This window comes from Battus philenor, unplaced genomic scaffold, assembly GCF_028537555.1.
Source record: "Battus philenor isolate CCGP_79_NKW_IND1 unplaced genomic scaffold, ilBatPhil1.0.hap1 SCAF_20, whole genome shotgun sequence".
NCBI classification, from domain to species: domain Eukaryota; kingdom Metazoa; phylum Arthropoda; class Insecta; order Lepidoptera; family Papilionidae; genus Battus; species Battus philenor.
Genome location: NW_027181683.1, coordinates 6741212 through 6767831, shown reverse-complemented (window position 1 = coordinate 6767831; position 26620 = coordinate 6741212). Strand labels below are relative to the sequence as shown.

Genomic DNA, 26620 nt, shown 5'->3' with positions numbered 1-26620 from the left:
TCATCAAGCTTAACATTCAAATTTTAAGTACGGATGGAAACATTTAAAAACAATGGTCACGGATGGAAGGTTCGGTTAAGGTTAATCATAGTGGGATTCAGCTACCATAGACACAGGTGTTGCTAGACACCTGACATTCACAATAAATTCCAGTACGTGCAACGATGCGTGAATGAAATAATCTATCGATGTGTATGAAAATTTATTTATGAAATAAATATTCTTAGTCCTTATTGTTAGCAAATATTTTTTAAATATAAAAAAGAGATTAATTGACAATAGACGGAAAAGCACGAAATAAATAAAATGAAGTTTCTAAGTTATACATGACAAGGGATTATATTTTGTCTATTACTACAGCGTTAGATAATTTGTAATTCGTACTCTAATAAATTAAACTACTATAAAAGAAAATTTTTTTTAAGATTTAAGATCAAGGAATAAACTCTTTAAACATTATTTTAGCAAATTAAATACTCGTTTCATGATAAAGTGAATGTCGATAGCTTCTTGACATTTAATGTATACAGTCCAAGAATGTGAAATGCTGTTGTGTAAATATTTGGCACTAAAATAATATTCACAACTATTTATGTAAAAAGATTAAATATCGATTCACATAATTAAATAGTTTCGGTCGTTATAATCGCCTCGGCTTATGTTCGACGCACCCTGACAGTTGACAATTGACGCTTTAATGTTAAAGTGTTCAGTGATACTCTATGTGTTCAAGTGACTGATGTGTAAACGGATAGCTTAGGTTTTATTTTATTTCGACCTTTAGTGTTAAATTCTTCCTACCTAAAGTCTAGTAATATCGTGGACATGTAATTACGTGATTGTTGCTCCAGTATTTGTTCATTAATTTGTTTTCTTTAAAACAGTTATGCCTCTGTCGGCGTATTATTGTAGGTTATAGATTTAATGGTATTCGTCATCGATTTACATTTTTCCGCAATAACATTTTTTTTCTTCCATAACGCTTCAAAATTAATTGTTAACGTGTAAACTTTGACATCACATAGATCTAACAAGAGAAATTGTAAGGACAAAATGGGGCTGATTCTGTCAAAACTTCGCGTAAGTATTTTGATATTGCTAAGCTTTCGTTCTGTAACGTAGCCAAAACTATTTCGATAGTTCATTTGATTTATTTTCATTTGGCGCAAATTCAAATAACTACTTGCGGTATGTTAATCTCCTAGGTTTAGAAAATTAGAAAGTTTTAACTACTGATAATCTACTTTCATGAAATTACCTTCACTTCAGCAACAATCATGTATTATATAGTAAATCTGTATTAGTCATTCGAAGATAATGGTTTTATATAAAAAGTAATTTTGAACATTACTTGGTATATTATTAACAAAAATTATTTTCTCAAAAAATGAATTGTTAAATTGAATTTTAAGAAAATTTCCAAGACTGTCTAATAAAACCAAGACTAGGTTAAATCTAAATTAAATATACATTGTTGAATGAGATATTACATGTATGGAAGTGGTTCATCTCCAAAAATAATCACTAACTGATCAACAAATTTAATTAAAGTCTTCTGGCTGATTGTTAATAGAGAGAACAATAAATTACAATATAACACAATTTAAATTTTTTTAAATTATTTTGAATTCTTTTTCAAATTTTGCTTATATTTTTTAAATTATGTTTGTTATTTACCCCTGTGCAACAATTCTTTTAAAAGGATTCACAATCTTTGGTAGAGAGGGACATGATGCAAGGAGAAGAATCTTTTAATAAACATTGGTATTATAATCAAAGTTGATAATCATGATGTGTTTTATTTTACATATCTTATTACAGTAATGTATTCTATTTTAAATTAAGACAGATTTTAAAAGAGAGTGATGCCAAGGCTCCTTAAGTCACATTGATACAATTGGTGTCAAATAACATCAGTGTCATTTTCCAAATTCTGCTTATTATAGATTGTTCTTTTACTCTTTTAACTGCTGACAAATGTTATGATTTTTAAAACCAAACAAAAGTTTAATACTGTTTTTAGAATAATTCTCATAATAATCAATAAAATGTAGAGGTTGCTTCAATATGTTATTAATAGATAAATTAACTAAAGGAATTATTTTTTTACCTTTACCTTGTTATGGTATAAATAAAAAAGTTTTAATTGTTTTATCTTCACTCAAGTGTAATGTGACAATATTAGATATACAGTTAAAATTGACTTTCTTTTATAGTATTTACAGGCCAATTCTGCACAGAACTCTTTGAATAAATATTATGGTAATAAATTAACACTGTAGAACACTTGGTATTGTAAATGTAACAGACAGAGGATTCTTTATTTAAGGGTTTAGTCAGGGTAATAAAGAATGTCAGCCATGTACCCACACTTGATTGCCACTTCAATTTGGCCCAGCATACTGTAAACTTTACCAAAAATTAACTGCACCTCAGTGTTGTTTGTGTTTATTGTTTGAAAAAATCACAATGGACACAAAAAACCTTAAAATATGGTCTGTGTAGTTTTATTTGTTAAAATCCAAATTTAGGACCCTACAACTGATATAAAATTTAATATTTGATAGTTATGACCTTGGGCAATATCGGTTTATGCATATATTCCTGTTGTAGACAATATTAAAATATACCTTGGTAAATAAATCTATCTTGGAATCAGATCTAGGTTGGACTGAACACATCTGAGAAACAGTGTTGAATACCTACCTATGTATTGGTAAAATCTTCGGGATGAGGTGTAATATTTAAATAGGGTGGAGAAAGGAGTGAGAGGTATAACTAAATAAAAGTTTCTATAATCTATTAAAAGATAACGCATGACTAGAGTAAACACAAGGTCACTTCTGAAATGGTCTTCTAAATCAGTGTTGGTAGGATAATTACAAATTTGGTAAGGAAGGAAGAGAAGTGTTTGTTGAAGATTAATGCCTATGCATTGCAAAGTAGCCTCTTTAAGCTTGCTATATGGGTTGTCTACTGAACCTCCTACAAACATTGTAATGAAACCACATGATAAATCCATGGAATGCTAATACCTTGTCTCTTTTTATGTTTTTATATTATGGCAATTCAAATTCCAAGTAATAGAATATACAATAAATAGTCAATTGACTATTCAGACTACTGGGCATAGGCCCAAATATCGCCACAATGACTGGTCGGGCATTCGGCGCCTTCCTGCGATCTTGACTATGCCGTCGGTACACCATTTCAAGAGTCGACCCACATCGTGTTTACAAGCTCATGGATGCCACTCGAAAATATTTCAGCCACAACAGCCATCAGCTACATGAGCAATATGCCCCAACCTTAGCCTTACAGATGAGCAATTCTTGGAGCTATGTCATTCTGATGAACAATTTGCTTAGCTTCATCTTTCTCTTGGTGCTCTTAGGAAACCTACAGCCTTTTTATTAGGCCAGTCATAAACAACCATGTCTCGAATATGACACATGTACCTTTTGCTTCAGACATTGTGGTATTTGTGTCAAATTACAAATTATTTATAAGCATGTAAATAGAGTTACAAATTATGCTTCCAAAATACTTTTCAAAGTTCAATATTTATAAAAAATATGCCATAAGACAACAAAGTACAACTAATTATTGGATTTACAATGTAAATTATCATAACTGAAAGTACTTAATTTATGCACCATATACTTTGAGATTGTGTCCGAATGATTATTTTAACACACAAAGTCTTACTTTTTCATTGAAAGCAAAATGCTTTTACATGATTTATATAAAAGGAACACATTTGCATAAAACTTACATCTGTTTAAAACAAACAGAATATTCCTTTTTTGAATAGACCAATACTTTACTACAAATTTCAAGATACATTTCATATCCAAAGTTGTTTGTATATAAAACAATTGATTTAATGCGCATTTTGAAATACTGGACAATGCTTTGTTTATGAAACATCTTCACAATGACATGTCTTATAAAGCATTCATGAAAGTAGTTAAAACATTATTAGTAACTAATTATAACATTATATTGTTGATTTGGAAAATTATTTTATAAAAAATTATATATATTAATATTATTCCATCTGATTATTATTTGAATATAAAAGAGTTAATACTCACTTTGTAATATCACAATGTGTATGAACTATAATGTTGTAAAAAACTAAGCAAATTGTATAGGTCCTACATTTTATTTCTTTTTTTCATTGAAATAATTTATTTAGCATTGTAACTTCATCATTTCGCCTGTAGAACATCCACTCTTCAACATATGCCTCCCCAAATATAATAAGATAGGTAGGAAGTGACCTGTGTGCAGAGAGTGTCCATCCACTAGGTGAAAAGGCAAGCTTGTTAAGGTTGTCAGTATATGCTCGTTGTTAATGTTGTATGACTGAAATGATGATGACAGTGCTTTCAATGGCTATTGACCAAGGTTTTAATGAAGTATTGTCCTTTAGGTAAATTAAATGAATAGGGCAATAGTGTTTGTAATGATGGGATCATTATATTAAGACCAGTGATTGATATTTAACACATAGGGCTAAACTTTAAGTGGTAGCTTATTGTGGAGGGCACTAATGAGTCAAATAAATTTCTACATGCTACTTTCTCATAAATTTGCTTAGAGGTTTAATTTGTTTTTAGGTAAAAAAAAAAGGAATGTATATGTCATACTAGATAATTTAGTTTAGTCTCTGTATGAATCTTATAAATAAATATAACACTGATATTTAGGATTTTTTACAAATCAATGGCTAGAAGCTCTACCTCCAAAATTTCTTACCCCAAAAATTTATATTTAACAAAACTTGAGGTAAATATAATCAAATCTTATTTAAATATAGGTAGTGAAATTTTATGTTTCAGTCAGTAAAGTATGTCAATTTATACAATACATAAAGGAAAATGTATGAAGCTGCTATAAATAGCCTAACATACTTCATTTGCTCGAATGCACGTTTGCTTACTGAAGCATATACAGAAGCGATATACTACATTAATTTTAGTATAATTTTTCTGTTACTTGCTCTTATTTCTATAGTTGAATAACTTTTTACCATTACATGGAGTTGTATGTAGTCTCTACATTTAATCTTTAGGCGTATAAAAGAAATTTCTACTTATGTACTTATTCATCACAACAATTCTGGAACGATAAGGTTTAGAGAATTAAAAGCATCTGAAAATGCTCACATCTTATAGTGTTAAGGATTTTTGTATGTATTTATTTAATTCTCGATTGTCTGTGATACCATGATATTAAGACTCTGCACCTCTAATATTGGACAGACCTGACAAATGCATAACTTATCAGAAATTAGTAAAATGACTGTATGGGTACCGGGTCCATGGTTGGCGTACCGGATTGATAGCGGGCTTTTTTTAATGAATTACATTGATTATGTAGGTATCAGATCGACCACAGAGAGTTCCGTTATAAAAACTCTAATATTCCCAGTCTGAAAAATGTTGCTTTCAGTAATTTTTATCATACTTTACTAATTTATTTAATTTCTTCGTCAGATTCGTTTATTTCAGTGGCAATAAAATATTAAAAAACAGCGGGTAAAAATATTTACTCCATGTATTTTAATACACTACTTACATTTTAATTAAAATGTCAGACACTACTATTATGACCAAAGAAATTCTACAGCAACTGTTTCACCTTTAAAATACTAAAAAGTTTTTCTCCTGGTCTTTCAAATAAAACATATAACGGTCCATAATATCCTATGTACCATATATCTGATAAAAAAAAAAACAAATATTGTCAACAATAATAAAAAAGAATAAAAAAACCGATGTCCTTACAGAAAATATTAAATTTCTTCTTTTGTTATCTCACTTGGAACGTGATATTCGTAAGTGTCAAGTGTTTATCTCGTTTCGGGTTGTTTCCGCGATAAACGAATTTCGTAACCTGAGATTTATAAGAAAAACACTTTTAAATCTTGAATTACAATCTGGTTAAATAAGCGTAAATACCGATTTCAACTGGTCCTATTGTAAGACTTTAGGGGAGGCCAGTTTGGCAGTGAACGTTCTATGGCTAAAACGATGATGAAATAAATGTATTTTAAACAGTAGATAAAAGGAAACCACACTTAAAAACAAGTAACACAATATTTAAAGTTAGTGATTAAGATTTATTTTTTTATTATTATATTAGTATTTCTTTTTAAGCTTGTGATGAAATCATTACATTCAACTTTATTATGAAACTATCGGTATTATATTTTAACGTAATTTAAAATAAAATATTGACAAAATTCAAAATTGTCTTACTATAACAATTACACATTCTTTCTAGTTAGGTTCACAAAACATTTCATTTAACGTTGTTAATATAATTTTTCACTAAATCTGAAAAGTAGGTCAACGAATGTATAGATTCAGCCTTTAGGAACAAAGGCCAGATCATAAGATAAAATGATTTTTTTCGAAAGTCTGCGTAATCGTGTTATTGAAGATTATATTTCCAGCAGATAATAATTACAAATGAATTCCAAAATAATTTTTTTATTGGAGTTAATAAACCATTCTTTAAATTGCAATTTTCTCAAGTGAAAAAACATATAATAATATAACATCAAATCATTAGCAACGAAAGCACATACGTCGTATTCCAATGAAATCCATGTAAACAGGAAGCGTAATACTTAAACAGCCAAGTGGACCACAATGCATTTCTCGAGAATTTTTTTAAATAACTTATTCAAAGCTTCAAGAGCTCCATGACTTGGCTATAGCAGGACGGGGACACCAAGAAAGTAAAAGAAATGTTACCAAGAAAAGTCACATCGGCAAGGGATGGTGATGTACAGAAATGTCACCTTTCGATTTTTTTTTATGACGACATTTGAAGAACAGAATCTGTTGTAACTACGAAAACACTTGCTGGAATAAAAAAAAATATCCGAGAGAATACGTGAATTAAAGAATGTTCCAACAGTTTAAATTTGCAGGCGTGGTTGATAAATTTTTCAGTATCATTTGGAAGAATGTTTCCAAAGATCTGGACATATTGTCGACGTTAATTTTAAAAAAATAAATTACATTTCATTGTTTAATAAAAATATAATTTTTCCTCGAAGAATATGCATTTCTTAAATTATTTAAAAAATGAACTACCGCCCAACCTTATGTAATATTTTTTTTTAATATCCTTAATTAGAAGTGAATTCAATTTCGATTCAAAGTTAAACAATTTTGAAATACACTATAAATTTGATAATAACAAGACAGTGAATAGAAGGGTGAAAGGCGTATTTTGGTGTTAGAGGCTAGCATCTATTTCAGGTCGCTTACACACACAGATACAGCGTATAGTGTGACTTCGGTCTAAGGTGAAAGTGCGGTACGGCGGGATAGAACCGGGCTTAAGTGCAACGACCTATGTAGGGCAGTAACAGAGACAATACGTACAGTACATATATAACTAGGTACGCAGGTTTGTAATTCAAGCCACAAGTATGATGAGATATTAATAGCAAACCGTATTACTCCAGTGTTTATTGATTTAACCCATCATAGATTTGAAAACCTTTAACTGTATTACGCAAAGTATCATTAAAATGCGACGTAATTAACAACGTGGAAGGCTTACGATCTAATTCCACACCAATATGCAAATTCAATTATCCACTCTTGAGATCATAAATTTTTAGATAAGTAATTAAATTCAGATCTTCGTTCAGTTGAAAACCTTTGATTGTGAAATAGTGTGATAATTTTCTGCAGTAATTAGCTAGCACTTTGCTCTTAAGAAGTATACCTGCGTACTTCAATGTCGGTATATATACTTTCGGTTGATTATTGCTTGGATTGTTTTGAAACTGCAGTCTTTTGTAAGATAAATATTCTCACTTTAGTTCTAAATTCAGATAGGTTGTTCTAAGTCAGTAGATGACTGTTTTAATTTGCGAGTAAAATTGGGCAAAGGCCTCGAGCGAGTTCTTGTTACTGCATCTAAGCCACCAGAAAGTCAGGAGACCGTAACATAATGGAACTCTGGGCAAAGAAGCTGTTAATGTACAATGGGATTCACGATATTCACCGTCAGAGTCCTGGAAAGAAGAAAGATAGCAGATATAGCAATTTTTCCCGAATATTGAAGTGTTATAAGTAGCGGTAGAACAGCGGCAGAAGACTGAGATTTGCGATCGTAGGTCGCGGGTTCGATTTCCGGGATCGATTTACGTCGTTTCAACCTATAGAGGCCCTTATATCATTTGGGGAGAGCTATGCTTTGCAATGGGCGTCTATGGATGGCAACGACGACGACTATAAGGTGATAGTTGAACATCGGATAGAATTCCACGTAGCGTCTGCCACAACGATCTAAAAGTTTGTGATAGAAACACAACACCCTGAGCCAAGCTTCCTAAGGCAGTCTGGCATTCAACGCCTTGCCACCTCAAAAATGGTAAAGCTATGTATACTAATGAACAAAAAAATCTTGTTTGTCTACCTTTTTAGGAAAAAAAAAAGTTGTAGGAGTTCGTCAATTAACATCATAACAATTTCAGTGTTTATTCAATATTTAAGAATAGATCTCTAGCTTTTGCAACGCTGGACTTAAAATTAGTGGTGCGAAAAAGGTTTTAATGTGATTATTAACATACGAACTAAAACAAGAATTATTCTATTTCAGGAATATGCGCGTTAAATTATTGAACTTGCAATTTGAATACAATACACATCGATAACAATAGTTGCGGTGACCGTAATCGCTGCAGAATCAGAATATGTACTTTTACGATGCGAATTATTTGATTATTATGTTAAGTTAAACAGTAACGTAGCAAATATTATGCGAATATTTTTGTTTTAGCATATTTTTTTTATTAATTACATTACATTTTATTCATTTATTCATGAAAGCCGATAGACGCCTTCTTCGAGGCATAGGCAACTCCAAAAGATCGCCACGATGTCCGGTCTTGAGTCGTCCGCATCCAGCAACTTTTCGCGACCTTGATTATGTCATCAGTCCAATTAGTGGGCGAGCTATCCATTTTGCGTCTATTAGCTCGTGGTCGCAATTCGAGAACCTTTCTGCCCCAACGGCCGTCAGCGGCATGATTTGATAGTATAGGCAAAAAGGGTTTTTCATTCTTTGTTTTTTACGTCTGTGCTCAAAGGTTAAACCAAACTTAACTAAACTAAAGAAAACGCTTAAACCTACTTTGTGATACTCTTACCGTTAATATATTGGGTCCATAAACGAGACATTCCTTTTTTGAACTTAAATTTTAAATAAAATTATTTCACCAGATTCATCAATTTCAACTATTCATCAATTTCGACACTAAGAAAAACAAATGAAATCTAGTACAAACAAAATTGTACCCATTAGTTTTTTTAAATGTGCCCTTTTTAATGTCATCAAAACCATCCAAGTACAAATATTGAAAGCTTTCATTACAAGATAGATTTCATTACAAGTTTATACGTACTTTGTGCGAAAAGAGTACTAGTAGTAGTAGTAGAGTAAATGTAGTTACTTATAAATTGACTACACCGTTTAAAAATTTGCTATTGTATATCATCAAGCTTTTAATTAGAAATAGATATTTTTTGAGAAATATTTGATGGTTTTGTAAAACAAGGTGAAAGACAATGATTATTTTTTTTTTCATAAAACATTTCAGCTATATTTTGAACTAAAAATTTTCAATTTATTGAAGTAATAATAGTAGCTGATAATGAGGTAAATAAATTTGCTCACGCATACTGAATATTAATAGAAGCATGATAATAAAAAATAAATATATTTTTAGTTGCGCATTTAATACCTTTATCATTCTATTTGTGGAACGCAGCAAACTTCCTTTCGGATTATAGTCAGATCTTTGGACCGCATTCCTTGTATTTTACTGCTATTAAGCTTTATGCTAGTATTGGTTGAAATAAAATGGTCCTTGTTCTTGTTTGAGAACATAATAACTAAGAAAATTATCCTAAACTAGGGTTATCCTAACATAAATACATAACAGTTTATAGAAAGTCAGTTATTGAATCGTTCTAATTTCAAATTTTATATACTTTTGGACATAGCGTGATCTTCAACATTTTTTTAAAGTAATTTTCCTATTATAAATAATTGAAAATAATTGTAGCTTACTTTTAGGTATCTTACATATTATATAAAAAAAAATGAAAACAAATTTAAGCCACATTCAAGATATAGACAGAACATGTTTAGGCTCGAGTTGAGATTCCATAAAGAAGGTGGCCCACCTTAGGAAAGTGGGGGCGTGGTACAGCAGTTTTTGTAGCACTATAAGTAAAATATTAAGGCTAAGCGCCCTCAACGTTTTGCGACGTCAAATGCGCGGAAACCGTAAGTGCCAACAGGAATAATCTAAAAATAAAGTGTAGTTATACTCAAAACACTTTCGAGACGATCGATTGCACTACAAAGTCTTGTAAATTGTCAATATTGCCGAACATTTCATCCAGAATATGAACTCTATTTCAAATGCTGAAAGCTTATTTCGTAACGAACAAAGATAATAGTCAAAAATCATTGTAAAAGAAACTAATCCGTCACACTTTCTTCGTCTGCACTTTCATTTTTACTAAATGCTCAGATTGAATTAAATAATGACATCCTTATTTTATTTTGATATATGTGGACTATGTTTATCAAAATTTTATATATTATAGTTTCATTTTTTCAAGTATATCGTGTTTTATGCAAGTGATTATATTATTGCTAAATATTTTTTTAGGATTTATACCGCCCGAGATTTTTTAAAATAAAACGCAACGATAATAGTTTTAAAAAAGCAACTACAGGATTCCACTTATTCCAATTGTTTTCATTTTATTACAATGGATCATTAAAATAAAATTTAAGAAATATCCCTCTCAGGTTTATAAAGTGTGACGCATTTGCGTCATTGAAGTTGCGTCAAACGTTAAATGAGATTTATAAAATTGGCGGTTTTAATTTATATTGTAAACTAAATTAACTTTTAGCGTTATTACTAAACAAATTAATTACGTACGTATTATCTTTAGCTAATAATAACTTTCATGTTCTATGTTCGTCTACTTTTTCGTTAAAGCCCATAGACGTCTTCAGCACATAGACCTCCCCAAATTATATCTATGTGAGATATATCATAATCGCCACGACTGGCTGGCGAGAGATCGCAGTGTAGTATTATAGTACGCAGATGACGCTGCCTGTCCTCTGGAAACTTGTTTGTAAGCAGTATCAATGCTATATAACAATTAGTGCACAAAGTGTGAATTATATAATATAGTATCCCGATAATTGAACCCGCGACCTACGATCGTCTTAGTCCTAGGCTACCACTGCCGTCCTCTTTATATTCCCTTCTACTTGTTCCTATTTTATTGTGTTTATGTCATTCCGAGCATATTAGTTGTAATTATATGGAACATCCCATTAAAAATAAATGGTTTCAGAAATAATAACGTAATGAAATACAACAAGAAAAAAACTTTCTAAATTTTGAATGCTAAATATTAAAATTAATAATTCTTTACTATAGCTGTCGTTGCAGGTTTTGTACTGTCAGAAGTTATTGGCCTGTCGCATTGCAATATAAAATATTAAATAACGTTACTTATTTCAGAGTGATTATTTTATACAAGGTAGTACACTTACCCTTTTAAAACTTTTACTCACCCTGTATAAAGTACAATCGAATCTATTCTCCCAAGCGAATAGTCAAGTCAAAGTCAAAAAAGCTTTATTATATAAGATCATTCCGATCACCTATAATCGTCAGCTTAAAATTTGGTTTACGTTAGTTTGTAATGGCCCACCTACTAAAAAAACTAACAAAAAACTCAGATATGTAATTTTGTTTTGATAATTGTATTATTAAAAAAAATGTTTTTTCCGTAAAATTCAACAATTCATTTTCAAACATATTTATCGTGAACATACACTGAAATAGAGTAATATGAATTTTCGCAGAGCCTGTGCTTTAATTTCTTGAATTTACTAAGAGATGAATTTACCGCATTGTTTGGTAGTTTGTTATAGAATCGTAACCATTGCGTGTATATACAAACGAGAGACACTTTATGGAACTTTATTTTTATTACTTATTTTATTCCATTGATGGATAGCACAATTTGTCTCAAATTTTTTAGGATTTTTATGTCCATACATTATTTTATTGTAAATAAATTGTAAGTGTTATGAGATTGGCGCTCTAAAAATCTCTTATGGTATTGTCTGATTTCAACAAGATTGGAAAGTAGTACATGCATTATTATAAAGGAAAGTTGACAGATTGAAGTCTATTTTCAACTAGCGCTGTGATATAAACGGTGTCCAATAGATTTCTCACATGAACACGAATGATATCACTCGCATATAAACTTGCAATCTATTTAAGAAACTTTACGTTTTTATTTTCTCTACGAATGAAATATCACATGTGTTTTAAATTGAATAGAAACTGGCTTCGTATACTTCTAGATAACTTTCGTAGCACTACTTTATATTTATTGAAATAATTGGAATTCAAAATGTTTATTGCAATTAAAATCTATTGTGTTTATTCGCTGAGAACGTGGTAGATGTACTCTTGTCTATATTTAGATTAAGAAATAATTAGGAGCTGTATGTCGTCTTCCTACTTGCGTCGTATTCCTCACTTCTGACGATTGTGAGTGTCACTATTTGGAAAAAAAATTGCTTATATGTATCGATTTCGTATGGAGCTTTGTTTGGATCTGACCGTGCCAGAGCATGGAGCTATCTCGCCGTACGTCTACTTTTTCAGTTATCGAAAGTTTTTCATGTTGCCACTGTCGTTTCTACCTATGTGACTAATAAACTCAAAAATCCCCTTCGTCCATTTATAGGAAAGGCTAAGGGACACTCATTAGTATCGATATGTAAATATGTATACAGAGACATTTTTACTTATATATTTTATTTTGTCCATTCATAAGATAACTGCTTTTATATGTATAATACAACTATTAAGTTTATTAAATTCACTCGTAAATTTAAAATTGTTTACCTTGAAATTTTACAGACAGAGAATTATTAAACAATACAATAATTAAACATTATTTTTCAGCGATACACTTGCGTCAATTCTATATGCACGTAAAAGGGGCCACTGACCGACATTTATTCTGAAATTATTCTTGTTCGTACTGCGCGTTACTACGTACCTGTCTTACATATATCTATTTTAAATTAATTGTGTAAATAGTGTTACTTAATAATGCTATTACGCACTGTTTATTCGATATTTTTATGGGGCAGAAATATGTACCTCTAAACTTGCTGATGTCGATCGAATAAATACATTTGAAATGTAGTAATGGTCACAAAGGAACATCAAGCTGAAGTAATTACTCGAAGTTACGTGGGATATTTCAAGCAACTGTTTTCTAATATGTAAATATGGAATGATAATCTTAATTGGGAAAATAAAAACCAAGTTCCTGTTAAGAAAGCTGGAGCCAAATTAAAATAAAATACAATCCTTCAACTTTGAAAAAGGCCCTCAAGAAATTCAGAGGGAATCATTTTTGTTTGCAAATATCCTTATAGCTCTAGTTAGACCCATTTCTTCCCGAAATTTATTGTCAATTAAAAATCCTTTACACTGTAATAGGATTTCTTTGGCTGGTTTTAGTTTAGTAAAAGGATGTGTTGTGAAAATTCAAAGTTATTACACGATTGTTTATGTTATAAAAATATAGGGTATGTACATAATTCACGTATTAAAAAAATTAAATGTATTCTTATGTCAGAAATGAAGCAGTCATCATTGATTCTAGTTCTCCTTGCAGTCAATCGCTAAATTACATTTTAGTTAATGTATTAAGATCATGCAATGTGTATTTTTGTTATAAGAGCGAACGTAATGGATCCGAGTATGTAGCACGTCAGCCGATATTTCAGTTCAAACTGGCACCGATCATGCGACTAGGATTACTGATCGAATATCGAATAACAATCGCGTATCACAAGGTTTAACAAAAAGGTATTGTCGTATATGGTAAGGTTAAATGTCCATTGTGTTTGTGTGGGTACATTACAATATTTTTGTTTTACTTTGACGTACACCTTTTCAGAAAGGACTGAAAATAATTTACTATTATATATTTAGGTTATTTTTTCTGAAAGATTTGCATTTGACAATCTCAACTAATGTGAAGTGGAAATAAAGCGGAGCCTTTGAGAGTAAAATGCAAGTCACTTATAATAATCAATTCACTCTTCTAAAATATGTTAATCATTTTTTACACATTCGATATCTGTAGGTCACATAAACTGGCATAAAGATATTCCGACTTAGGAGTAATATAAATAACAAATGAAATAATATATTTTAAACTTTTCTTTTCTATTGAATCAATATCATCTACACTGTCATGATATATACCTGTCACGCGGTGCCACGGTTCCGATCGGACAATTAGTGTCGTAATAATAGATAACTTCATAATTATCATATAAAAACCCATAATGAAATGACAAAAAAAAATAATCAAATAAACAAATAATCCTATCTATCAAATATAATAAGATAATTGATTAAATAAATAGTTGTGATTAAAAAATTAAATTGAAATGATATTAACATACAAATAAGGCCTGTTGCTAATGTTTGTCTTCGACAGCTATAATATACCTATAGATCCTGTTTGTTTAAATTCCATAATAAAATTATTGTTCAAAATAACACTTGCTATCCAGCTCAGTCTCAAACACAAAAAGTTGTTTATGACGCGTTACATAGTATGTCTCATTATCTTAGCAATGTTTGTGTACTTTTAGTGCCCTCTGAGTCATAGGGACATAGGCCTTCCCTATAACTTTCCAATAACGCCGGTCAGAAGCAGCTAGCATCCAGTGTCTTCCAACCATCTTAACAGAGTCGCCTGTCTATTTTATAGGCGGACGTCTGGCGGTTAGTGGTTGCCCTTTAACTTACCTATTCGGTGGGTTATGAAGCCTACTCTCGTTCGCTATCGACATCGTAGACACCTTTACAAATAAACGATGTAATTTTAAAAAAATTAAAAAATATGATAAACTAGAACTACACAATGCAGTCTATTTCTTGTACATAAATGTTTGCCAAACAGAGACAAATCATACTTATGAATATAGTGTCTTGAATTTTTATTGGTTTTGCAAGCGTTTTAAAGCATTTTTTTCTCGTTTAAAAATTCTAAGCAATTTTTCATTGCATATTATAGAAGTACAAGTTTGTAGATTACGATGTTTGATTCGTATTAAACCAAATATTCCTACGTCTGATGTAGATGAGATAATAAATGCATAATTGTTTCAGCGTAAAAAAACGACGCTGGAAATTTTGGAACGATTGGAAACAAACATAAAGAGCATAGAAGAAGATGGCCAGTACAAAGAGCAGACGCACAAACGGATCATTGGTTACGTGATGGCGTATTCAGTGGGATTGTATGTGCTGTTCGCAATACTCTACTACTACATGTACGTCGGGAGGAGTCAGCATTGGCTGCATTCGCTGCTGTATGCGTCGCCGTTGCTGGTGTTGCCAGTGTTGTGAGTACTTTTTTAAGCCATATCAGCAAGGTTAACACAAATGTGTGTATATTTATATTTATTTATATGCATATATATAGTCGTGTTAGTAACACCATTTATAATTCAAAAATAGATGGATCAATTTTTATGTTATGATATTTTTTGACTTATCTTCGTCCGGAATAGGATAGGTATTGAAATATGATATTCATCAACTAAAAAATAATATTAAAGGAACCTCAGCTAACACACCAGTCAAAGATTTAACGTAACGATTTTGTTTTAATTTCGATATTTGGTTATTCCAGCTAGTTAAGATAAAACGTAGATATATTTCTTAAATACTCATTTAACTATGTTAAAAACTATGTTAATTCTTATTGCTATCTTTGCACGCTATTTTATTTCTCTGATTGGTAAGTCAGCGTTGATCGAATTTATAAAAAAATTCTTTTTTATGGTATCGACAGAATAACCGTGTATTGTTTTCTTATATTTGTAAAAAGTTTTAAATTGCGTTCTAACGTTTATGTTCTTTTATTAATATTGGATCTGGCTGTAAGGTTTAGGTAAATGATACATGAATAAATAATTATATACAAAAGCATTAGTTTAAACTAGTGCACAATATCTTAAATGGGTACAACAAAATATTATCTTAATTGAAACTATAAGCTAAACAAAAATAGAGGAAACCTTACTTACAGCGGTTAAGTCTTCAAGTATTATTTTGTAAAAGAATTTCAATTTGTTGAATCTAATTTTAACATACAAATTGTTATAATGTAATAAAGAATTATTTGTAATGAATTATCGCTGTTTGCCTGTTGGTATTTCCTTCATGGTCGGATTTGAGAAGGTGGAGCGTTGATTTAATGTTAACATAACGAAGGGGCGCCAATATTCCCTGTCGTCTCGTCAAAGGCGTGGTATAGCGGTTTCGGCAGCTACCACTATACCAGATTTTTTGATGTTAAACTAAATTTACAAAACTTTTTTTTGAAGCCACTCGTGTTAATTTTGTTTCAAATGATATGGCGATCTATTTACAGTATAGTAACTACATGAGGTTTTTTGTTTGTAATTGATTTGATGTTTAATTATGCACATCTACACACACGCACGCACACACACACAAACACTCAATCGGTTTGTACTTCCGAATTGCAATTAATACATGTCCAAAAGCTAGGGCCGCAAAAATTACTTACTCTTATTTAAAATCTTTTGTTTTTATTATAATAACAAATATTAATTCAACATCAACCTTTCAGAACCAATGTATCAGTGTTAAGATCCGCATTTTTTAATAAATTGCTTTATTCACAGAGTGTTTCTCATTCGCGCGACAATATCGTGGTATTACACATGGTCATTAAACAAGAATAAAGCAAAACTTAAAAAGATGAGGGAAGAAAAAAAGAAAATATTAGAAGAGGTTATGAACACTGAAACATATAAGGTAATATATCAAAGAAACATCTAAGTTGCTCAGGTATAGTTAGTGATGAGATTATAATTTGATTTTCTATACATCGCAGGTCGCTAAAGAAATCTTGGACAAGTTCGGCAGTCCGGACGAGCAGACGAACACGCTGAAGCCGTTATTGCCGGCAAGGATCTCTCCGAACAACGCTAGCACGCCGGCATCAGGTAGATCCATCGTAACTTGGTATAATCACTTTTTCACACCTTTTAGAACATCACGACATGATTATCAACACATTGTTTGAATTTCTGAAATGAAATCGACTAGTTTTTTTAACAATTTTTTTTTTTTACTTTAATAAGTAATCTGGATTCCATACCACTCATTACCGAAATTATTTAGTTATATTAGTCTAAGAAAATGTAAATGATCTTTCGTAAAATTTCAAAGATGTGTGTGTCGGCTAATGTCGACATGCTCGATGTTCTAGCGTAAGGGCTCGTCAGTTTTTTAGATGAAATTTTATTATGTTTTTCAAGTCAGATATTTTATTATAACGTAAATAAAGTTATAATTTATTGTAGTTTTGGAGTTTCTGAAAAGGGGTATACCCTGTGTTAGTTAGAAATCTGTATAAATATAATCGGAAAAAAGTTCTTAGTTGACGAAAATAAGTTGAAAATAATTTATTGTTTTTTTTTATCGTGGTCTCTCAATTCTGGCCGCGCTCACTCCTGCAGTTCACTTCTGTGAGCTTACCAATAAGCTCACGTTGGCTTAACGAACCACTTGGGCTATGCTAAGTATTTCTATATGAAATTGAATCAGGAACGAAGAAATCCGTAGACGAACGCAAGTAACTGATATAGTCCAACGGATTGGAAAGTTGAAGCAAAAGTGGGCAGGCCACATAGTGCGCAGAACAAAAGGCCACTGAGGCCTACAGGTTCTAGAGCGGAGACCACAAGTCGGTAAATGTAGCAAAGGACATCTAAAGGAGGCCGATGACCCTGTTAAGGGGGTCGGAAAACGTTGGATGCAGGTCGCTACCGACTAGTCTTATTGAAAATCTAGGCCCCTACCTACGTTTAACGGTAGACGTCTATAATGATGATTAAGTTGTTATTTTATAAAATCATCTCTCTCACCTTCAAATTCAATGGAAAAATATAAAAATAGTAAAAATATTTTTTATGATTATATAAAATAATGAAGCTTTGGCGCTACGAGTTCTTCGACTATTACGTTCGGACACGATTGTTGTTATTGCCACCTATGGCAACGTAACAAAGGTCTCTCGGAGAGATGATACAAATATGTAAGAGTACCGACTTTTGAATTTATTTATAATAATAATAATTTATAACCAAATGTAATTTGGTGACTCTGTGATTAGGTAAGTATTATCTACGTTTTTATAGGTAATGTAACAAGTATTTAGACCAAGAAGTTAAATTTTAAATTTATTGATATCCTTTGTCATTATCATTATTCATATTATGTGATGACTGTTGACTGAATGATCACTGGTGTACGTCATGAGAATGCCAGTACCACCTAACATGAACTAACTTGAATGAAACTTGAAATGATGAATTGAGCTCTGCTATAAATGACAACGATCAACTTACAGCTACGAGTTTTCCAAACAATTATCTGAGAAGAATCCGCAAGAAAATCAAATGCTTTATCTTGTTATTATTTTTACAATTACTCTTTGAATAATTCATCCAAAATTTTTATTATCATTTTAAAGTCACTTACATCGTTGTAGCTTTTTTTTATTAGCTACTTTTTAATAAACTACAAATATGCTCTAATAAAGTAAAATAAAATTTTAAAATTTTTTGTATAACTCACTATTTTTATATGATTGAATTGATTATTTATATTACGCAAGATTATTAATAAATTTTAAAAATAATTAATTAAAAAGAACACCCACGATTAACATATAAGATTACGATTCTTAAATAACAGGGTATTTTGCTTTTTAATTTTTAATAATTTATCTTTAAAAACAATAGTTATAAGTTCATAACAGAAGTGGTTATAGCTTACGTTACTTTAATTATATTAATATGTAAAAGATTAAGCAAAATTGTAATATTATTCACTTGAGTTATACGAATAATATAAATGTTAATAAATGTTTATCAGTAATTTTTATTTTTTTGCATTCCTAAACCTTTATTTACACACGGAGAAAGTTATTCAAAGGTATAAATATGAGCTTTTTACATAATCTGGTCGTAAATTAGTGTACAAAAAAATACACAAATAAATACAAAAATAATCGCTACTCGAATTATGTCAATATAAAGGAATGTCTCCAACAACAGTGAACGTTATCAGTGATGTGATTCCCTAAACACATAGGGTGTAATGGTTTTAACGACCATTAAGTTATTAAAAGTAGCAATTAACATCATTATAATCACCATTTCAGCCGTAAGATGTCCAGTACCCGGCATACCCCCATATTTATAATAGTGCCGTTGGAATAGCGGCCTGTATCCAACGTTTTCCGACTACGTGGACGTGTTTCGCTGCGTTTCTTCAGAACATTAAGCTCACAGCGGCCATAAATTATGCGCGTTATGTGACCTGTCAACTGCCACACCACTAGCCAATCCACTTGCAAATAATACTAATCAAATTCGTTCATATAAGTTCTAAATAATGTTTCACCAATAAGTGACCTAATGTAGTACTAAATCAGTATGTTGAGTCTCGTGCCAAGGCTTTGTGAAGATAAATAAATGAGGTTGCTCAGCGCTATCTGCGAGCTGCCTGCTTAAACTCGCGAACACAGCTAATGTCTTTTGGGTAACAGATATATCCATTAAATACAAAAAAAAATTGTTTCTTAAAAAAAAACAATTTTCTGTCAGTTAATTCTCGTAGCGACTTAAGATTTTGACAGTTCCCAACCTGGAGGAATGTATAGTTAAACAGTCCGAGTCGAAGCTTCCTAACAATCCTCGAGCATACTTGTTTAAAAAGGGGCAGCCTAACAACTCTTATCTGCTGAAATAGTAAATGCCAAAAGGATGTACAATACCCGGCGATAAATATTGCACATCGACCTTTGGAATGAGACAATCGGCTAATTTTCATAAACGTATTCTCATAATGTGATTTTTTTTATTTTATTTTACTACAACCTAAAGCCACCACTTATAGAAAAATTGGTGTATTTTATACAAAGATTAAAAATAATTATTAAAAGAAGCAAATGATACTTGTTTTGACAGCTCCTAGTAGATACCGGACTGTTTGTATCGCGTGAGACGGAGATAACGCTCTACGAAGCCGAAATTAGCCGATTGCCTCTTTCCAAAGATCGATGTGCAATATTTATTGCCGGATCCTGTACAAAGTGATTGTGAAAGTGAGAAGATGTAGGTGTAAACACTTTAGGGTGAATATATAGCTCGCATGACATCAAAAAGATTTAACCCTTAATTAGGCGCATGGGGTCAGGGCCGCTTGAAATTCAAAAAATAATGGCTTACAGTCTTCAGAGCGTACTAACGCTCTTTCTAGCTTCCTCATTCCCTCCGAGGTACGCAAATTAGTCGCATCCAGAACATTAACTCTTGCCCACACATCGCTGTCCTTTAGGGAGCTGACCCCATGCGCCCAGTTACGTTCCATTTTTTGGCAAAGGTAAGTTTTCACTTTTGTGATTTTTTTTGTGTTTATATTAGTATATTGTTTGCTGTTTATTTTTGTATGTGTGTATTTTGATACGGTATGATTTCTTTATGTATTTTTGAGTTTTTTTATGCTTTTTCTTTTTTTGAATTAAAATGCCTAACGACAAACAAGTATTGCAACGGCTGGATGAAGTGCTTGATGAAGAGCAAGAAGTTGCTGTTTCGGATTCGCAAGACGAAACTTTAAACGATGCTGTCATTGATAGTGCTCATAATTCAGAAAGCGAAATTGAGGAGTCTGAACATATCTAAGACATCCCTGTATCAACGGAAGGTAATTACTTTTTATCTCGACATACTCAGAGAAATGGCCCGAAAGTGAAATGGTGTAAAGTACCACCATCGAACGCAGTAAGGACCCGAGCACAAAATATTATTTTACATTTACCTGGAATAAAAACATATCTGGCATCAACCCATTTGTCATACACAAAGCGAATACTGAGAAGACTTTGACATATACAAGACGGATTTTCTTGAAGAAAATAACTGCGGCACTTGTGGAAGATCACCAAAAACGTCGCATACTACTATGTGCTGTACCAGCGACAACAAAAAAACGGCTCCATGAAGTTTATAATGTGAACAAGGCGGTTTATCAATCGACAGCTAAGCGCGGGCGCTGTTCATCATGTCCTAGAAAGGACGACAAAAAAATTGCCAACAAAATGTTTTAAGTGTCGTAAATTTATTAGTCAGCAACACTCAAGGATTTACTGCGTCGGATGCAGAACAGAAGATTCCGCTGATGAGGCTGAATAAACTTTATTTCTTAAGTTGATCTCGGCTATGCCAAAAAATTAGTTTAAAGAGAGGCTTACTGTTTCTGTTTTTTTTTTAATATTTTTAATGTCATAGTAAGTATTTGTTTCTTAAGGTTAAGTATATTAAAGAACTTTATTAATTAGTATAGAAATCCATTAAATTACATTTCTTTTTGATACTCCTTTCCCAATGTTTTTTTGGGGTCATTTAAGACCCCATGCGCCTAATTGAGTGATTTTCTTAATGCGCCTAATTAAGGGTTAAAGCTTTTGCAGCCGTTTCCAAGCCTCTGTATAAAATAATAACTTAAATTTGTTACACAAATTAATTTTTTTTTTATTGGAATGCGATAAGACAACTACTGATCGTGCATTTTCTTCAGAGAAAGAAAGGAAACAATAGTTAATATTTATAACTAGTAACTAATTTTTTTAAAACGCTTTTACATTAATTGACTGCCAATAAGCTAGACGTTGATTCTTTTAAAGTTATTGTAAATAAAAATATTAGATGTATTTATGGCAAATATTGATTCTCCGTTAAAACAGTTGTTCTTCCAGTATGTCTCCTAATGCGTTTTGTTGCATTTTATAAATAATGACGATGTAATGCTTCTGAGATCAGAAAATGAGTTATCACATCGCTAACAGTGCCTTCGTCCGAAAATCCTATTTACTGATATAAAAATAATCAAGAATATCATGCAAAAAAGATATATAATGGAATAATGGAAACGTAAAATTAATTTTCAAGTTGTCGGAATTTTTTTCTGCACAGGCGAAATGTTCACTTGACTGCCTTTGATAAGATACAATGCACTGAATAATTGCATACCAAACATCCGATGTATTTATAAAGTACACATTTATTTAAAGGGGAAACCCCCTTTATTTTTCTCTCATTAAAGGTATTCCCCCTTTGTACGCCATTCGTTACGTCACCAATTAACTTTGTCGCTTAAGCCATGTAAGGGACTCTCCCGTAACAATATTTTAAAAATAAGATATTTTTTATTACAATTTTATTATCTTTTATTTTAAATGTATAGAATTATTAACAATAACAATAAAACATTATAGGTTTGTATTAAAACTAAGAGATACATAATTCATTTCGTCTTAAAATCTGGTTTGAAGTTCTATGCCCTTGCGTAAATATATGTATGTAAGAGACAATTGTATCTTTGTAGAGCTCGTGTCCCATTTAACAGCTAGTATTTTGAAACAAGTAAGCTGCTTATTAAACATCGATTTAATTAGTAATAAATAGTGAAATAACTAGTATCCGTTTTAGTCTTAAACCAATTAAAACACGCATTATTATCCAGTGGCAATCAGTTAGTATCTTTTACATTATGAGAAGAATGTATGAAGAGCCCAATTTGATAGATTCACAATCTCAGTCTGATATTGTGATCATTTATAATGGCGTCCGTTAAATTATTTTGTTTAAACATACCTCTTGTTACTTTCAGCGGCACCAGTTCCTTTAAGACAAAGACAACTGGCCATTCAGGCTACGACGCCTTTAAATCGAAATATGAATCTTGTGGCTGTAAACAACTCACCTGTGTACAAGGGACCGCGTCTTCCGGTAAGTGGAATGAATATGTTCGCTTTCATGTACTGTTACCGCCGAGTAGTCCTCGCTTCGTATAACTTACACTACACCTTTGTGCGTGCTTCTTCGTTGTAAATGGGGTACGATCTCGCAGCGCAAATTTTCCTAAATTTTCCTCCGGTTTCTGCGGATTCAATTTCGATGATACTGTAAAAATGTAAATCGACTAGCTGTTGATGTTATATCAAACACATCAAATGTGGGAATGTACTGTTATATTTATATTTTTATTTAATAGTCAAAAAATTAGTATTTTGGTACGACAAACATGCACCTAAGAATTTTTTTTTAAATGGTCCCCGCTGTTGGGGAGGACCTCTCGTTCCCCTATCTCGTGTGGAACAGGGACTTTTTATTTCTAGTAATTTATTCATATTTTTTATTATTATCATTCTTCTCTTTCAAGTATCATCTTATCTGTCGTACTGTTTCTTTCATTCTACAATTTTCTACTCTCTCTGGTTTCCCTTCAAAACGCACCTGAGAATGTAGCTAGTTAAACGTCTTTGAAAATTCGTATTTTGCAAGATCATGCGTTAATATTATGATCGTTTTCGTGTGAGACGTTGCGTCATGGAGTAAAATGCCCTAGCTGTTCAATATAGAATTCCTGTATTGATGTACAATGTGATGTAATTTAAGTTATGCTACTAACAGATGTACGCTTCGTGCAGCTTCATCTTAATTAAGCTCACGAAGACAACGGTCGGTGCAAAACACCACGAGTATATAAAAACCTGGTTATTTATATACTCGTGGAATAAATAACTTGAAAGGTACAAAAATCGCGTCGGAACAAATGGCATATTATTTGTTTGAGTCGACATTTATCAAAGAGCGTTGGCTTGTTGGCTGTTTTCAGTAGCTTTTGACTCTTTCCAGATATTAAACGGTTTATGCATCATCATATCAGCCGATACACGTCCACTGCAAGGCCTTCCTTACAGATCGCCACGATGTCCGGTATTGCGCTACCCGCGTTCGGCGATTTCCCACAATCTTGACTGTCATTGTTGCACCTAATAAGAGCGCCGACACAGGCCGCGTCAACCGGCTCATTGTCTGCCACTCTAGAACCTTTGGCCCCAACAGCCGTCGGTAGCCCGAGCGATATGTATTCACCCACTGTCAACTTATTATACATGTCACATAGCATGTATAATAAGTTATGTCACATAACATGTCTATATATTATTAGCGTTATATTTAATTATTATTTATCTATATATTGTCTACTCTTAAGATCTTATTTTTAAATCGATTTGCTTAGCCTGAGCAACTGCCGAGACCTCTACTGGATAGAAACCGTTCGGCACTGGACAAGGTGGTGGACTATCTGTTGAGAGAAGGACCCAATCACCGGATGGCGTTAATATGCAGCGAATGTTTCTCGCATAATGGTTAGTTAACATACAGAAGACAACTTCCGTAAGTGATAATCAAGTTACGTTAAGAATGACCAGCGGTTATTTACCTAACTCTTGTTCACTTACCCTGACTTATTTTTGAAAAACAGGAAAAATTAACTAAAGTTCTAAAGAAACCGCTGTAGTGCCTTAGGAAATTGCGGCAACGTGAGAGTCAAAAATAAATTATGAGCACCGCTGCCGCCAGCCTGTACGTTTTATCTTTTATTTTCTACTCGCTGTCCCCTGCCTTTTTTTTGGGTTTAAACTACTTATTTATGTTATTTAATCTCCATGCAGTGTCTTTGGTGGGTGTCATTTATAAGATCCGTTTTTTTGTAAATTTTAACATTACAAATAAAATATTGTGAGGTACAACTTATAACTTACAAGAGCTAGTTTAAAAAGTACATTGTTAAACGAATGCAACCCAACTCTTCTTGGATGTGATATTTTGTAAAATTCTTCTTAGCTGACCATTACTCGGTTAAAAGAATTTTCCTACCAAATTTCAAGTCTCTAAGCCTTTTGATTCTAGAGATATCGTGATGAAACATTACATGATTCGGAATTTTTTATATTGTTAATTTATTTTTATATTGTTAATTGATTATGAAGTATGTTAATAGGTATGGCAATGATAGAGGAGTTCGAATACGTGTCGTACGCCTGTGCGTATTGCGGCCGGCTAAACCCAGCCCGTAAACAGCGGCCCGCCGCGCCGCCTTTGCAGCCCATTAAGGCACTGATGCCGCCTATGAACTTAATCTTAGGTTAGTATACAAATCATCATATTTTTGCCGCAGGGCGTACTTGCTGAATATGTCCCTATAGATTTCCAATAGAACCAGTAGGAACCTTACCATGGTCGTCTCCAAGATTTCTTAATAAGTCACAAATGAATACTCAACAATAAATTACGATACTATTAAGGTATATGCATAAAATGTACTTTTTTGTATTAATTGAGAATTTAAAACATTTTGCGAAAATTACCAGATATCATACTCATCATTTCAGCCATTGGATTTCTTCTGCAGATTTTCTACAAGATCAATAGTAAGCGGCCTTCCGGCGAACTTAACATCGTTGTCTGGCCAACACTACTTACGCACGTGGTCTTCACTACAGAACCTTACGGCACCATTTGCCATCTGTTCTGTGGTCTACGAATCTCTTTATTACTGATTGGATCTCGTAGAGAAATATGGGTGACTTTCGATAGAATCAACATTCCGAAACTGACTGTACCTATATAAATAAATTCGATAATAATTCTATTTATATATACACAATTAAATGTACATTACATCAATGTTTCGTTTTTTTTTAAGGTACTTTTTACAAAGCTTTTTTGAAATAATGTCATAAAAAATATTTTTTGTCAACTTCTAAAGAGCTATAAATTAAATTGAGTCGAAATCTTTTGATATATTAAAAAGGTGACTCAACTCAAATATTCTTGCAACTCAAAATATTTTTGCATTAAATAGTTACGTAATTCTATAAGTAAGGAAAGGACCAATATTTAGCCACTTCCGCACATGCAGTGGCAGTCATGCAACAAAGTGCACCGCTCGCCAGCCCGCTTAAATCACTCAACACGTGTTTCACCCCTCCACGGGGAAACTTCAGGCTACACCGATTAGTGCCAAACACAAAGTATATATGTAATTCTATAATTAGTACATACGTATGTATAAACATTATGTGCATATATATAATTGCAATTGGTTGTAATTTTCTATATTTGGTGACTAAAAATTTGTTCAGATTTGTAATTATGAAGCTATAAAAAGCATAAGTATCCATGTAAAACGTTTATTGAATTTTAAATCCATTTTTCAGACCGCGCCGAAGATTCTTCAGACGAGAGCAACGCCAGCGACAGCGAGGAAGAGAGAAGAAACAATGTTATGATACCAGAAACTATGGACGGTATAAACATTTTCACTTCTATTGACCGAAATTTACCCATAAACAAGCAAATTAAAACATGATCGATAATGATGATCGATGCCCACTGCAATTTGAGATTTTTCGGAACTGATAGTAATGTTAACCAGGAAATAGCAACTGGTGAAGTAGAGGTTTCGAGCGCTATTGCCAAGGTACCCGCTTGGCGGCCCAAGAAACAAGTCGGTCTACGGAGCATCTGCATA

At 32.2% G+C, this 26620-nt stretch overlaps 1 protein-coding gene across 1 annotated transcript in view; it reads left to right on the top strand.

Moving 5' to 3' along the window:
• Window positions 1-718: 718 nt before the first annotated feature.
• Window positions 719-26620, top strand: part of Lnpk (zinc-ribbon metal-binding protein lunapark) — a 28553-nt gene continuing 2651 nt past the window's right edge. Inside the window, exons 1-8 of the mRNA XM_068765724.1 lie at window positions 719-1080; window positions 15299-15534; window positions 16846-16978; window positions 17058-17169; window positions 22907-23025; window positions 24323-24452; window positions 25088-25231; window positions 26307-26396. Of these exons, the coding sequence (XP_068621825.1) occupies window positions 1054-1080; window positions 15299-15534; window positions 16846-16978; window positions 17058-17169; window positions 22907-23025; window positions 24323-24452; window positions 25088-25231; window positions 26307-26396 (991 nt within the window). The 5' untranslated portion in view covers window positions 719-1053. The remainder of the gene's footprint in view (window positions 1081-15298; window positions 15535-16845; window positions 16979-17057; window positions 17170-22906; window positions 23026-24322; window positions 24453-25087; window positions 25232-26306; window positions 26397-26620) is intronic.